The sequence below is a fragment of the Plasmodium gallinaceum genome (genome assembly GCF_900005855.1).
Source record: "Plasmodium gallinaceum strain 8A genome assembly, contig: PGAL8A_v1_124, whole genome shotgun sequence".
NCBI lineage: Eukaryota > Apicomplexa > Aconoidasida > Haemosporida > Plasmodiidae > Plasmodium > Plasmodium gallinaceum.
In genome coordinates this window covers 1-11,897 of record NW_021628282.1, presented here as the reverse complement: position 1 = coordinate 11,897, position 11,897 = coordinate 1, and the positions used below count along the sequence as shown (strand labels likewise).

Genomic DNA, 11,897 nt, shown 5'->3' with positions numbered 1-11,897 from the left:
TTTTTTTAGTTAGTACAACTAACTATGTATTCTCCACATAGCTAGTCCTTTTATAGCCAAAAAGGTTAATGAAGCTTTTTATTAACCACTATATGAAGAATACGTAGTTGGTTGTGCACTAGCAAAAAAAAAAAAAAATTATTGAATTTTTTTTTTTATTTTTCTTTTAATAAATTGGAAATGCATAAAAGAAATATATTTATTTTTTTCAAAAAAATTTAATGAAAGAAGGAAAATTGGTAAAATAAAAATCGAGAGTAAGATTTAGCACCAATAAAAATGAGATCTTAGACAGATAATAATGTTCATATAAAAGAGTTTAATTTGCATAATATTTACATTTTTAATTTGTGAGAGAAAATTTTATACATATGATAATAAAATATTAACGTAGTTATTATTCATATAATTTAATTGTATTTTTACTAATTGTTTATGTTTGTTAATTCAACAGCAATATATTTAAATTACTGAACATAACTCATAACAAAGAAATAAGTAATTTACATTTAATTAATAGTCAATATTCAATAAGGATTTAAATTTTTAATAAAAATAGGGATTTTTATTAAAGTAAATAAATGCCTATTTAAATCAAATAATGTGGAATGAAGTAGATTACCTAATTAAGGATTAATCGTTCAAAGAATATAAAAATATATATAAATAAATCAAAATAGTAGAGGTAACTCCACATGCTTATTATTAATTGGTTTGTTCAGTACTCTAGCAAAGTCACCGAACACCCAGTTAATAAATCAAGCACTTACATAACTAACTACGTATTTTCCCTATAGATAATTATTATTATCATCAACAGGGTTAATAATTTCTTTTATTAACCGAATATCTAATGCATCGTGTACATTTCTTCAATTTATTTTTTTTATTTGCTTGGAATTTACACATCCCTATACTATTTTCATTGTTTTGTTAAATATTGGAAGTTGATTCACTTTTTCTAATTTCATAAATATTATACTCTTGCTTATTGTTTCGTATAATTCTTCATTTTTATCTATAGTGTTAATTCTCTTTCTTTTTATTACAAGTTCTTCATTTTTATTTTTTTTAGACTATTTATTTACTTAAATAAAAATCCCTATATTTTTATTAAAAACATAAATCTTCATTAATAATTAGATTTAAAGTACAAAACATTTAATTACTATTTCTAACGATTAGTGTTTAAAAAATCAAGTCATTTCTTTAAAATAATAAAATTACATACTTAACTTATTACTGCAAACAATGAAAATTTAATTTTCAAAAATAGAAAGTTTTCTTTTATTAAAATATTAAAAAAAAATTTTGAGAATTTTTCCTATAAAATTCACACTTATTCAAATTCAAAAAAATAATTAATTATTTATGTTAAGAAAAAAATATATATAAAAAACATCAACTATTTTTAATTTTTTATTTATTTTTTTTTAATTAGCTTTGCGTATATATAAATCTTTATTTTTCATATAGAAATTTAATGATCAAAAAAGTTAATTAAGCTTTTATTAATCATACATATAATTTCTATTGCTATAAATGTTTTTTTTACACTAGTACGATTATTTGATATACATTATTATAATAAGAATGAAATTAATATTATTTATTTTTATAGAAATAACTATGATAATACGTATATATAAATGATTATTTATGTATTATTTAACCTTTGTGAATTGGTATATAATTGACTGCATTATCTATTAATTTATTAATGGTACAATTGTCAAACAATAGTTATATATAATATTTTTTACTTTATGAACATTACCTTACTTATAATTATAATAATTTCTACATTTAATGGACTATTGTTTGGATAATTTTAATATTTAAATATACAATACATATATTATTTAAAAGATTTCAATACCATGGAGCAATATGTATAAATGTATGATAATATTATACTTTACGTATTTTTAGTTGGAAAAACTGCATTTATGTATTATATTAAAAAAAAAAAAATCATAATAACTCACATTTATTAAATATATTATTTTTTAAAGTATAATGAGCGTTAATATATTAAGAAGGTAATATTTATTCATATACATTTTTATTTATGTTATGTCAAATATTCTTACAAATTAAATTAAAAAAATAAAAGTTCTTAATAAAATTCTTTAATAATGCTTACAAAGATGTCTTATAGCACTTAAATATTTTAGAAGAATGTAAAATTTGAAAGGGAAAATTGTTGAACTCTTTTCTATTATATAAATTATTTGTTAATTTTTCATTCAGTGATCATTCTAGTATTGAACAAATAAATTATTAAAAAGCATGTAGAAAAGGCTCTATTCATTTATCTTTATCAGATTATTCACTTCTATTATTTATGTCATATATTAAATGCATGAATTAATTACTATTGTTGTTAGTTTACATTATATCTCATGTATGTCACATTTGATATTACATTCTTAATTTTTTATACAAAAAAAAAAAATAATAATTATATCCACATTTTTTTCATATCTTATTCCTATTTAGAGCAAGTATTTTTTTTAAATGCATCTACTTTTAGAGAATGTATTTTTTTTTAGATGCATTTACTGTTAAAGCAATTGTTTTTATTAAATGTATTTACTTATAGTGAGTGTATTTTTTTTTTAAGATACGTACATTCTTTACGCTTTCATGTATGCATATTTTCCTTGCAATATGACGTATATAATTAAAAATATTTTTTCTATATTTATCTAAATATTATTTAAAATAGGTCGATAATATTATTTATAGTACAATAATTGAGTTACTTAGATTTTATGAGAAAGATAAGGAAAAATAAAAGAATAGCAATAAAAATGTTCACAACTAAAATATAACAAAATAAAAAATAAAATGAAAGAATTATCATAATAATTATAAATTATCGATTATGTATAAAAAGGCTAAAAAAAAAGGCACATAATTTTTTTTTCATATTTAATTATAAGGTAATGATAATGCACATGCAAAAGGATATGTTATAATTCTGTATTATATTTATTTATTGATACATTTTGTATCTTAATGAACATATATATCCTTGTATTTTCTGGGAAAAAATTCACTATATTTAATTAAAGATATATCTTTTTAGTTAATATAATAATTAACATTTTTATTAAATTTAATGTTTGTGCTTATGATTATTAATTACAAAAAAAAATAATTTATAAAAATATATTTATACAATATGTTTCATATAAAAAAGAATTTTCTTCACAGTTTTTAGAATAATTACAAAAGTAAATTTGTCGAAAAATAAATAAAGTATTTTTTGAAACATGCTTTTTACTATATACATATGATTAAAAAAATAGTTTTTTTTTTTTTTTTAAATTGTAATTAATTTGGAATGCTTTTTAATGTGATATATTATTATAATTTCTTCAAAATAGATATGTTTTCACTTTTTCTTTTGAATTTGTGCATTTCATAATTTTTTTTTATTTTGTGAGAAGTAATTGAAAAAGGAAATTTTTTTAAAAAATAATTATGTATATGCATATTATATAAACATATATTAATAACAAAAAGAAAAAGAAAACATAAAGATAAAAAAAATATAATAGAAAAATCAAAATTGCTACATTTAAAGAATAAACATGCACAATTAAAAATTAGTTTCATATATAATTAAAAATGACTACAAATATAGTATACTGTATGAAAAATACATGCATAGAAAAATTTTTAATTTATAGTGTTTTTTTTTTTTCTTTTTTTTTTTGATAGAAATATAATATCTCTAATATATCTAAAATTATACCTATAAATAACCAAATACCATGTATAAAATAATTTAAAGTTTAACGTGATTCACAGAAAAAAAAATTAATAGTTAAACAAAAAAAAAAAAAATAAAAAAAATTTATTGAGATTAATTATATAACATTTATAATTTAATTTATTTCAAATTAGCATTATATAATTTTTTTATCTACTTTAAGGATGAATATAATTTTAATGAAATATTTTTAAAATAGCTTTACATATTTTAACATTTTTTTTTAACATATATACCTTATTATTTATTTTATTTTTTGAAAAATTAATAGCATTAACCTTACATAAAGTAAATGTAATATTATGTATAATTATAAAAAATTAAGAATTACATTTCATATAAACAAATAATTTTTTACCTTAAAAACTTATAAAATTTACAAAGGTCGTAATAATACCTAAAGCAATATTACTTATCTCTAACTTATTCTTAGAAAAGATAGAAGCAATTTTTGAACTGGATTAATATCTCTGACTTTAATATTAGACTATAATAGTATTAAAATGAAAACATTTACTTTATATTTCAAAGTTTTTACATTTATTCTTTTAATTTGGATATTCCCTTTTTTTTACAAGGTAAGATAAAATTCATATAAAAAAAACACATATAAATATATTTTATTTCTAATCATTTTAAAAATTTTACTTAATTTATTAATATAACAATTGAAAAAAACATTTTAAACAATTTTTATTTAATCCTATAGTATGATTCCACTAAGTCATTGATTAATAGAGATACATTACAAACAAAAATTGGGTTAAAACACGAAAGAGTGTTAGCAGAGGGAGATAAATCAGAAAAAAAATCATCTTCTATTGAAATACTTATAGATCGTTACCCATCTAATGAAATAGAGATGAGGCATGTTGATTTGGTTTATTTAATGGACATGTATATTAAATGTTATATCGCTAATATTGTGTCAAACATTGTACAAGAAATTTTATTTAAAAAAGCAAATGAAATGAGATATAAATGTGGAGATAAAATATTAAATGCTTATAGAAATAATTATATAGAAGATCCGTGTGAAGGTTTTTCTAACTGACTGGTTAATAAAAGGCTTCATTAACCTTTTTGGCTATAAAAGGACTAGCTATGTGGAGAATACATAGTTAGTTGTACTAACTAAAAAAAAAAAAAAAAAAAAAAAAAAAAAATTATTGGAATTTTTTTTGAAAAATGTTTCTTTCAAAAAAGATAAAGATAAAAATTAAAAAAAAAAATAAAAAGAATTAATTTTTTTTAAAGAGAATCAGAGGAGAGAGATTTTTTTTACAAAAGATAATAATATTTTTGTAAAGCGTTTAATTTGCATAATATTTATATTTTGAATTTGTGAGAGAAAATTTTATACATATGAAGAAAAATTTTCACGTAATTAATATTCATATAATTTATTTGCATTTTTAATAAGTATTTTTGTTGCGTTAATTCAACAGCAATATAAAATGATTGCTGAATATAACTCATAATAAATAAACTAGTAATTATAGTCAATTAATAGTTAATGTTAAATAAGTGTTTAAATTTTTAATAAAAATAAGGATTTATTTATTAAAATAAATAAATACCTTTTGAGATAAAAAAATGCTGAACGAAGTAGATTATGATTAAAGATCACTTGTTCAAATCAAAAATAAAAATATATACAAATATACAAAAATAGTAGAGACATCTCAACATGCTCTTTATTAATTGGTTTGTTCAGTATTATAGTAAAGTCCCCGAACACCCAATTAATAAATCACTTTATTAATATGTTTGCTCAATCCTATAGTAAAGTTATGGAATAAGAAATAAATAAATTAATATTTCAACTGAAAAATTAATCATTTTAAAAAAAAAGTAAATATATTTTTTTTTTTTTTATTTAAAAATTAGAAAAAGAAAACAATGAAATTAACAATTATTTTTTTTTTTTTTTTTTTTTTTAATCTAGAATTTCCATGTATAACTATATATTTTCCACACAACTATTACCGTTTATGATCAAAAAGGTTAATAATATATTTTATTAACCAACATGAAAATGCTAATTAAAAAAAAAAAAGATAAAAATTAGTTAATGGTTTTTTTTATTCTTGTAATTTAAATACATAAAAAAATAAATTTTTTCTTTTTTTAAAAGGAATTTAGTTGTCGAAAAATAGAAGAAAAAGTTATTAAATAAGAAAGCTTATTGTGGTGTATTTTTATTTAAATTATATAATAAAATTTTATATTAACTATAATATAATTTTTGTGTTTTGTAGTACTTACGTAATATAATTTGAATTTTATCAATTTTTTATGGTTGTTAATTTGAGAGCAATAACTTTGAATTGTTAAATATAAATCATAATATAAGTAAAATAAATATAATTAATGTTTTATTAATTTCCTATTCATTACTTTGCTAGAGTATTGAAAAAAAAAATTAACAACGAGCATGTAGAGTTTCTTCTACCATTTAAATGAATTTAAATATGTTTTTAATACTATAAACCATTGAAATGTATATTGTCTCCTTCATTGAGCATTTATTGTTTTTAAGAGGCCTTTAATTATTTTAATAAAAATCCCTATTTTTATTAAAAATTTAAATCCTTATAAATTTTAGTTTTAAATCACATATATTTTACTTATAATGTTATGATTAATATTTAACATTTCAAATCCACTTCTCATGAATTAACAAATATAAATAACAAAACACAAAATAAGTTATAAAATAATACAAACACGAAAATTTTATTATTGTTAATATAAAATTTTCTGTTTAAAATTCAATGATAAAAATTTTCCACGAAAAAACTTCTTATAAAGTTTTGTTCTATTTTCTAATAACTTGAATATTTTCTTCACACTATTCAATTCTTTTTTTCTTCATTTATCTAGTACCTTCATGTCTGTTTATTTTCCATACAGCTATTAATTTTTTTTTCAAAAACGCTAATAATTTCTTTTATTAACAAATCTTTAACTCTAATAATTCTCAATAAAGACCTTTTTTTTTTTTCCTTTTTGTGTCCTTTTTTTGTCATTTAAATAAGCTGTTAATAGTTCTACATCCAACTTTTTTTCTTTTATTTTATCCTCTACATTTACTACCTGATTTATTTACTTTCCATAAATTACATTTTTACTTTATTAAATTATCATTGAATGAATTTGCTAGAGGAATTAAAAACAATTTATTAAAGAGAATATGGACTTTTCTCTAATAATTAAATGGATTTTAAATATAATTTTAATGATATAAACAAATAAACCGCATTAATGCGGTTTATTGTGAATTTACTTTGATAAAAATTATGTATTTTTATTAAAAACATATATTTTCATTAATTAATAATTTTTAAGTACAAAATATTTATTGCTTTTTATAAGTAATTTTCAGTAATTTAAGTTCACTGCTTTTAAAAATAATAAAAATACATAAATAATAAAAAAAAAATTTTAATTATATTAATATGACTAAACGAAAATTTTATTCTTAAAAATTAAAAAATATTCTCATGAAATTTTTTTTTTCTAAAAAATTTTTCTCTTTTAATTTTTTTTCTTTTAAAAAATAAAATATATTTCTATAAAAAAAATTTAGACAAAATATTAATTTTTCTTTTTTTTAACTATATCTTGTGCATGAATAATCCTATATTCTCTGTTAAACCATTAATTTTTATCCTCTTAATGGTTATCAAACCTACAAAAAAGAAATTTGAAAATATTTGATTTCTCATTTTTTTTTTTATTTTTTCCCTGATCTCTCTTAGATTCGGATTCTGTTTTATTGTCTTTCATCTCTTTATTAGATTCACATTCTGTTTTATTGTCTGTCATCTCTTTCTTAGATTCGGATTCTGTTTTTTTGTCTCTCATCTCTTTATTAGATTCACATTCTGTTTTATTGTCTCTCAGCTCTTTCTTAGATTCGGATTCTGTTTTATTGTCTGTCATCCCTTTCTTAGATTCGGATTCTGTTTTATTGTCTGTCATCCCTTTCTTTGATTCGGATTCTGCTTTATTGTCTGTCATCCCTTTCTTATATTTGCATAAAAATTTCTCAAATTCTGAGTGAAGTTCTCTCATAATACTATCAATTTTTTGTTTTTTTTCTTCATCTGAAAAATCACATCGACGAGATATTAAATGCATATCTCTAACTTTCGTATTTGAAAATTTATGCAATTCAACATTCCATTTTTTTTCTTTCAATTTAGGGTCCATTCCACTTGTTTCTTGATCAAATCTTTTCCACATTTGTGGAATAATGACCTTATTCCAATAATTAGACGGATCCTTGTATTTATCCTGATTTTTACATTTGTTTTTTTTATTATCTAATGGAGATTCTTCTAGGCATCCTTCAGCGTAAGTTTGCTTTTTTCCTTCTATGTTACCCTCTGTTAATACTCTTTCATATTTTAACTTATTTTTTGTTTGCAATATATTTTTATCAATCAAGGTTTTATAGGAATCACACTATGGATTAAATAAAAATTTTTTAAAAGAATGTTTCTTTTGTTAGAATAGTAAATCAAATGAAATGTTAAAAATAATTAGAAATAAAATATATCTATATGTATATTTTTTGTAAAAATTTTAACTTACCTTATAAAAACATTGATACAACAAAATTAAAAGAAGGAACGTAGTAATTTTTAAACATAAAGTTAACGTTTTCATAATAATATATTTATAGAATAATATTGAAGCGAAGTTGTTAATTCAGATGTAAAATGGTTTCAATTTTCAATATTGATAAATTATGGATTTGTTATATTAATTTAAATATTATTATAACTTGTATTAATTTCTTAAATTTTTAAAATAGAAAATTATTTTCATTTATAAAATGTAATTTCTAATTTTTTATTATTACACATGATATTATAGTTACACTAATTAGGAATAATATTCTTAATTCTTTAAAAAATAAAATAAGAGTACTAATTAACAAATAAATAAAAAATATAATAAATCGGTTAAAGTTATTTTAAAAATATTTTATTAAAATTTTATTTATCTTTAAATTATTTAAAAAAATAAAATATTTTTAATTAATGCACATAAAAATTATAAATGACATACATTTAATGTTAAAGGATTCTTTTAATTTTTTTTTTCTAAATTAATAAACTCTTTGAATTATTTTGAACTTTAAATTATTTAATATACAGTATATTATGATTTATAAATATAAGTCTTCATATATTATATAGATATATCTCCATCAAAAAAAGAAAAAAAAACTCTATAAATTAAAAATTTTTATACGCATGTATTTGTCATGCATTATACTACATTTGTCACAATTTTTCACTTATGTGAAACTAATTTTTGTTTGTGTATATTTTTCTTTAAAATATAACTTTTTTGATTTTTCTAATATACATTTTTTTATCTTAATTCTTTTATTTTTATTTTTATTATTGATAAATGTTTATACAATATATGTATATATTTATTTTTTGTTATAACTATTTTTAAAAAAATATTACTTTTTCAATTATTTGAAAAAAAATAAAAAAAATTTATTAAGTACTTTAAATCAAAAGAAAAAGTGAAGATAGGTATTTATTTTTAAGAAATTATAATAACAAATCATGTAAAAAGCATTTTTAAAAGTGAAAAAAATTAATTACAATTTAAAAAAAAAAAAAAAAAATACTATTTTTTTAATAACATATTTAAAGTAAAAAATATTTTTTAAAAAAAGTTTTTTGACAAATTTACTTTATTCTAAAAATATATTCCTGTAAATTTACTTTTTTACTAGTAATACTTATTAGTTTCAATTTTAATATTAATATTATTTACTGAATATAAAAATATATCTTTATTTAAATATAATAGATTTTTTCTTATAAAATTCATAAGAATGCATTTTCATTGGGATATAAAAAATATCAATAAATAAAGATAAAAGAGAATTATAAAATAACTTTTTGCATATATATTATTATAATCTTCTAATTAAATATAAAAAAAATATTTTTTTTTTTTTTTTTTTTTTACCTATACATATTTATTTGAAAAGTGTTGATTATTATTACGATGTGTTTATTTTCTTTCTTATTTTTAGTTATATATATTTATGGCACAATTTTTTATTTTTCATTTTACTTACGAAATTTAGGTAAATCATTTATATAGTATTAATGAATTCAACAATTATCCCTTCCAAATATAACTTTTTTCTTAAAAGGTTAAATTTTATAAGACATCTTTGTAAATATTAATGGATTGTTTTCTCAAAAACGCTAATAATTCCTTTTATTAACAAATCTTTAACTCTAATAATTCTCAATAAAGACTTTTTTTTTTTTTCCTTTTTGTGTCCTTTTTTTGTCATGTAGGTAAGCTGGTAATAGTTCTGCATCCAACTTTTTTTCTTCTATTTTATCCTGTACATTTACTATCTGATTTATTTATTTCCATAAATTACATTTTTAATTTATTAAATTATCATTGAGTGAATTTGCTGGAGTAATGAAAAACAAATTATTAAAGAGAATATGGAGTTTTCTCAAGTAATTAAATGGATTTTAAATCTAATATCAATGATATAAAAAAATAAACTACAATAATGAGGTTCATTGTGAATTTACTTTGATAAAAATATGTATTTTTATTAAAAACATATATTCTCATTAATTATTAATTTTTAAGTACAAAATAATTATTGCTTTTTATAAGAGATTTTCAGTAATTTAAGTTCGCAGCTTTTAAAAATAATGAAAATACATAAATAATAAAGAAAAATTTTAATTATATTAATATCACTTAACGAAAATTTTATTCTTAAAAATTAAAAAATATTCTTATGAAATTTTTTCTTTCTAAAAATTTTTTCTCTTTTAATTTTTTTTTTTTTTAAAAAATAAAATATATTTCTATAAAAAAAATTTAGACAAAATATAAATTTTTCCTTTTCTTAACTAGATCTTGTGCATGACTAATCCTATATTCTCTGCTAAACCATTAATTTTTATTCTCATCAGGATTATAAAAACAATTAATAAACAATTTCCAAATTTTTAATTTATTATTTTTTATTTCATTTTTTCCCTGCTCTTTCTTAGATTCGGATTCTGTTATATTCTCTATTATATCTTTATTAGATTCGTATTCTGTTTTATTGTCTGTCATCTCTTTCTTACATTCATATAAAAATTTATCAAATTCTGAGTCAATTTCTTTCATAATACTATCAATTTTTTCGTTTTTTTCTTCATCTGGAATATCACGTCGACGAGACATTGAATATAGTTCTCTAACTTTCGTAGTTGAAATATTATACCAATGAACATTCCATTTTCGGTTTTTCGATTTAGGGTCCATTTCACTTGTTTCTTTATTAAATCGCTCCCACAATTTTGGAATCATGACCTTACGCCAATAATGGTGCGGATTTTTGTATAGATCCGGATCTATACATTTGTTTTTTTCATTATCTAATGGACATTCTTCTAGACATTCTTCAGCGTTAGTTTGCTTATTACCTGCTATGTCCCCCTCTGTTAATACTCTTTCATATTTTAACTCATTTTTTATTTGCAATATATTTTTATCAATCAATGTTTTATAGGAATAACACTATGGATTAAATAAAAATTTTTTAAAAGAATGTTTCTTTTGTTAGAATAGAAAATCAAATGAAATGTTAAAAATAATTAGAAATAAAATATATCTATATGTATATTTTTTGTAAAAATTTTAACTTACGTTATAAAAACATTGATACATCCAAATTAAAAGAAGGAATGTAGTAATTTTTAAATATAAAGTTAACGTTTTCATATTAATATATTTATAGAATAATATTGAAGTGGAAGTTGTTAATTCAGGTGTAAAATTGTTTCAATTTTCAATAATACTAAAATATGGATTTGTAATATTAATTTAGATATTATTATAACTTATATTAATTTCTTAAATTTTTAAAATAGAAAATTATTTTCATATATGAAATGTAATTTCTAATTTTTTATTATTACACATGATATTATGGTTACTTAGCAAACAAATATCTGCTTATTTAATTTTCTAAATATTATCTAATACAGATAATTATATATACTCCTTAAATAATGACATAAAATAACAAAAAAAAAAAAAT

The 11,897-nt window shown here is 18.5% G+C and overlaps 3 protein-coding genes across 3 annotated transcripts, besides 3 other annotated features; 1 reads left to right on the top strand and 2 right to left on the bottom strand.

The window, feature by feature from the left end:
- The first annotated feature begins 223 nt into the window (after positions 1-223).
- Positions 224-767: a repeat region.
- A 3,520-nt stretch (positions 768-4,287) lies between these two features.
- On the top strand, positions 4,288-4,838 carry PGAL8A_00450100 (fam-g protein; the record flags this gene model as incomplete). Its single annotated transcript, XM_028673251.1, has 2 exons — positions 4,288-4,362; positions 4,494-4,838. The coding sequence occupies 2 exons, from the start codon at positions 4,288-4,290 to the stop codon at positions 4,836-4,838; spliced, it is 420 nt and encodes a 139-aa protein (XP_028529723.1).
- Position 4,839: 1 nt separating this feature from the next.
- Positions 4,840-5,540: a repeat region.
- Positions 5,541-6,158: 618 nt separating this feature from the next.
- Positions 6,159-6,559: a repeat region.
- A 903-nt stretch (positions 6,560-7,462) lies between these two features.
- Positions 7,463-8,461, bottom strand: PGAL8A_00450000 (fam-g protein; the record flags this gene model as incomplete). The annotated part of the gene is made up of 2 exons (XM_028673250.1): positions 7,463-8,257; positions 8,387-8,461. 2 exons carry the CDS (start codon positions 8,459-8,461, stop codon positions 7,463-7,465), a joined length of 870 nt encoding a protein of 289 aa, XP_028529722.1.
- A 2,298-nt stretch (positions 8,462-10,759) lies between these two features.
- Positions 10,760-11,578, bottom strand: PGAL8A_00449900 (fam-g protein; the record flags this gene model as incomplete). The annotated part of the gene is made up of 2 exons (XM_028673249.1): positions 10,760-11,374; positions 11,504-11,578. The coding sequence occupies 2 exons, from the start codon at positions 11,576-11,578 to the stop codon at positions 10,760-10,762; spliced, it is 690 nt and encodes a 229-aa protein (XP_028529721.1).
- Between the last annotated feature and the right edge of the window lie 319 nt (positions 11,579-11,897).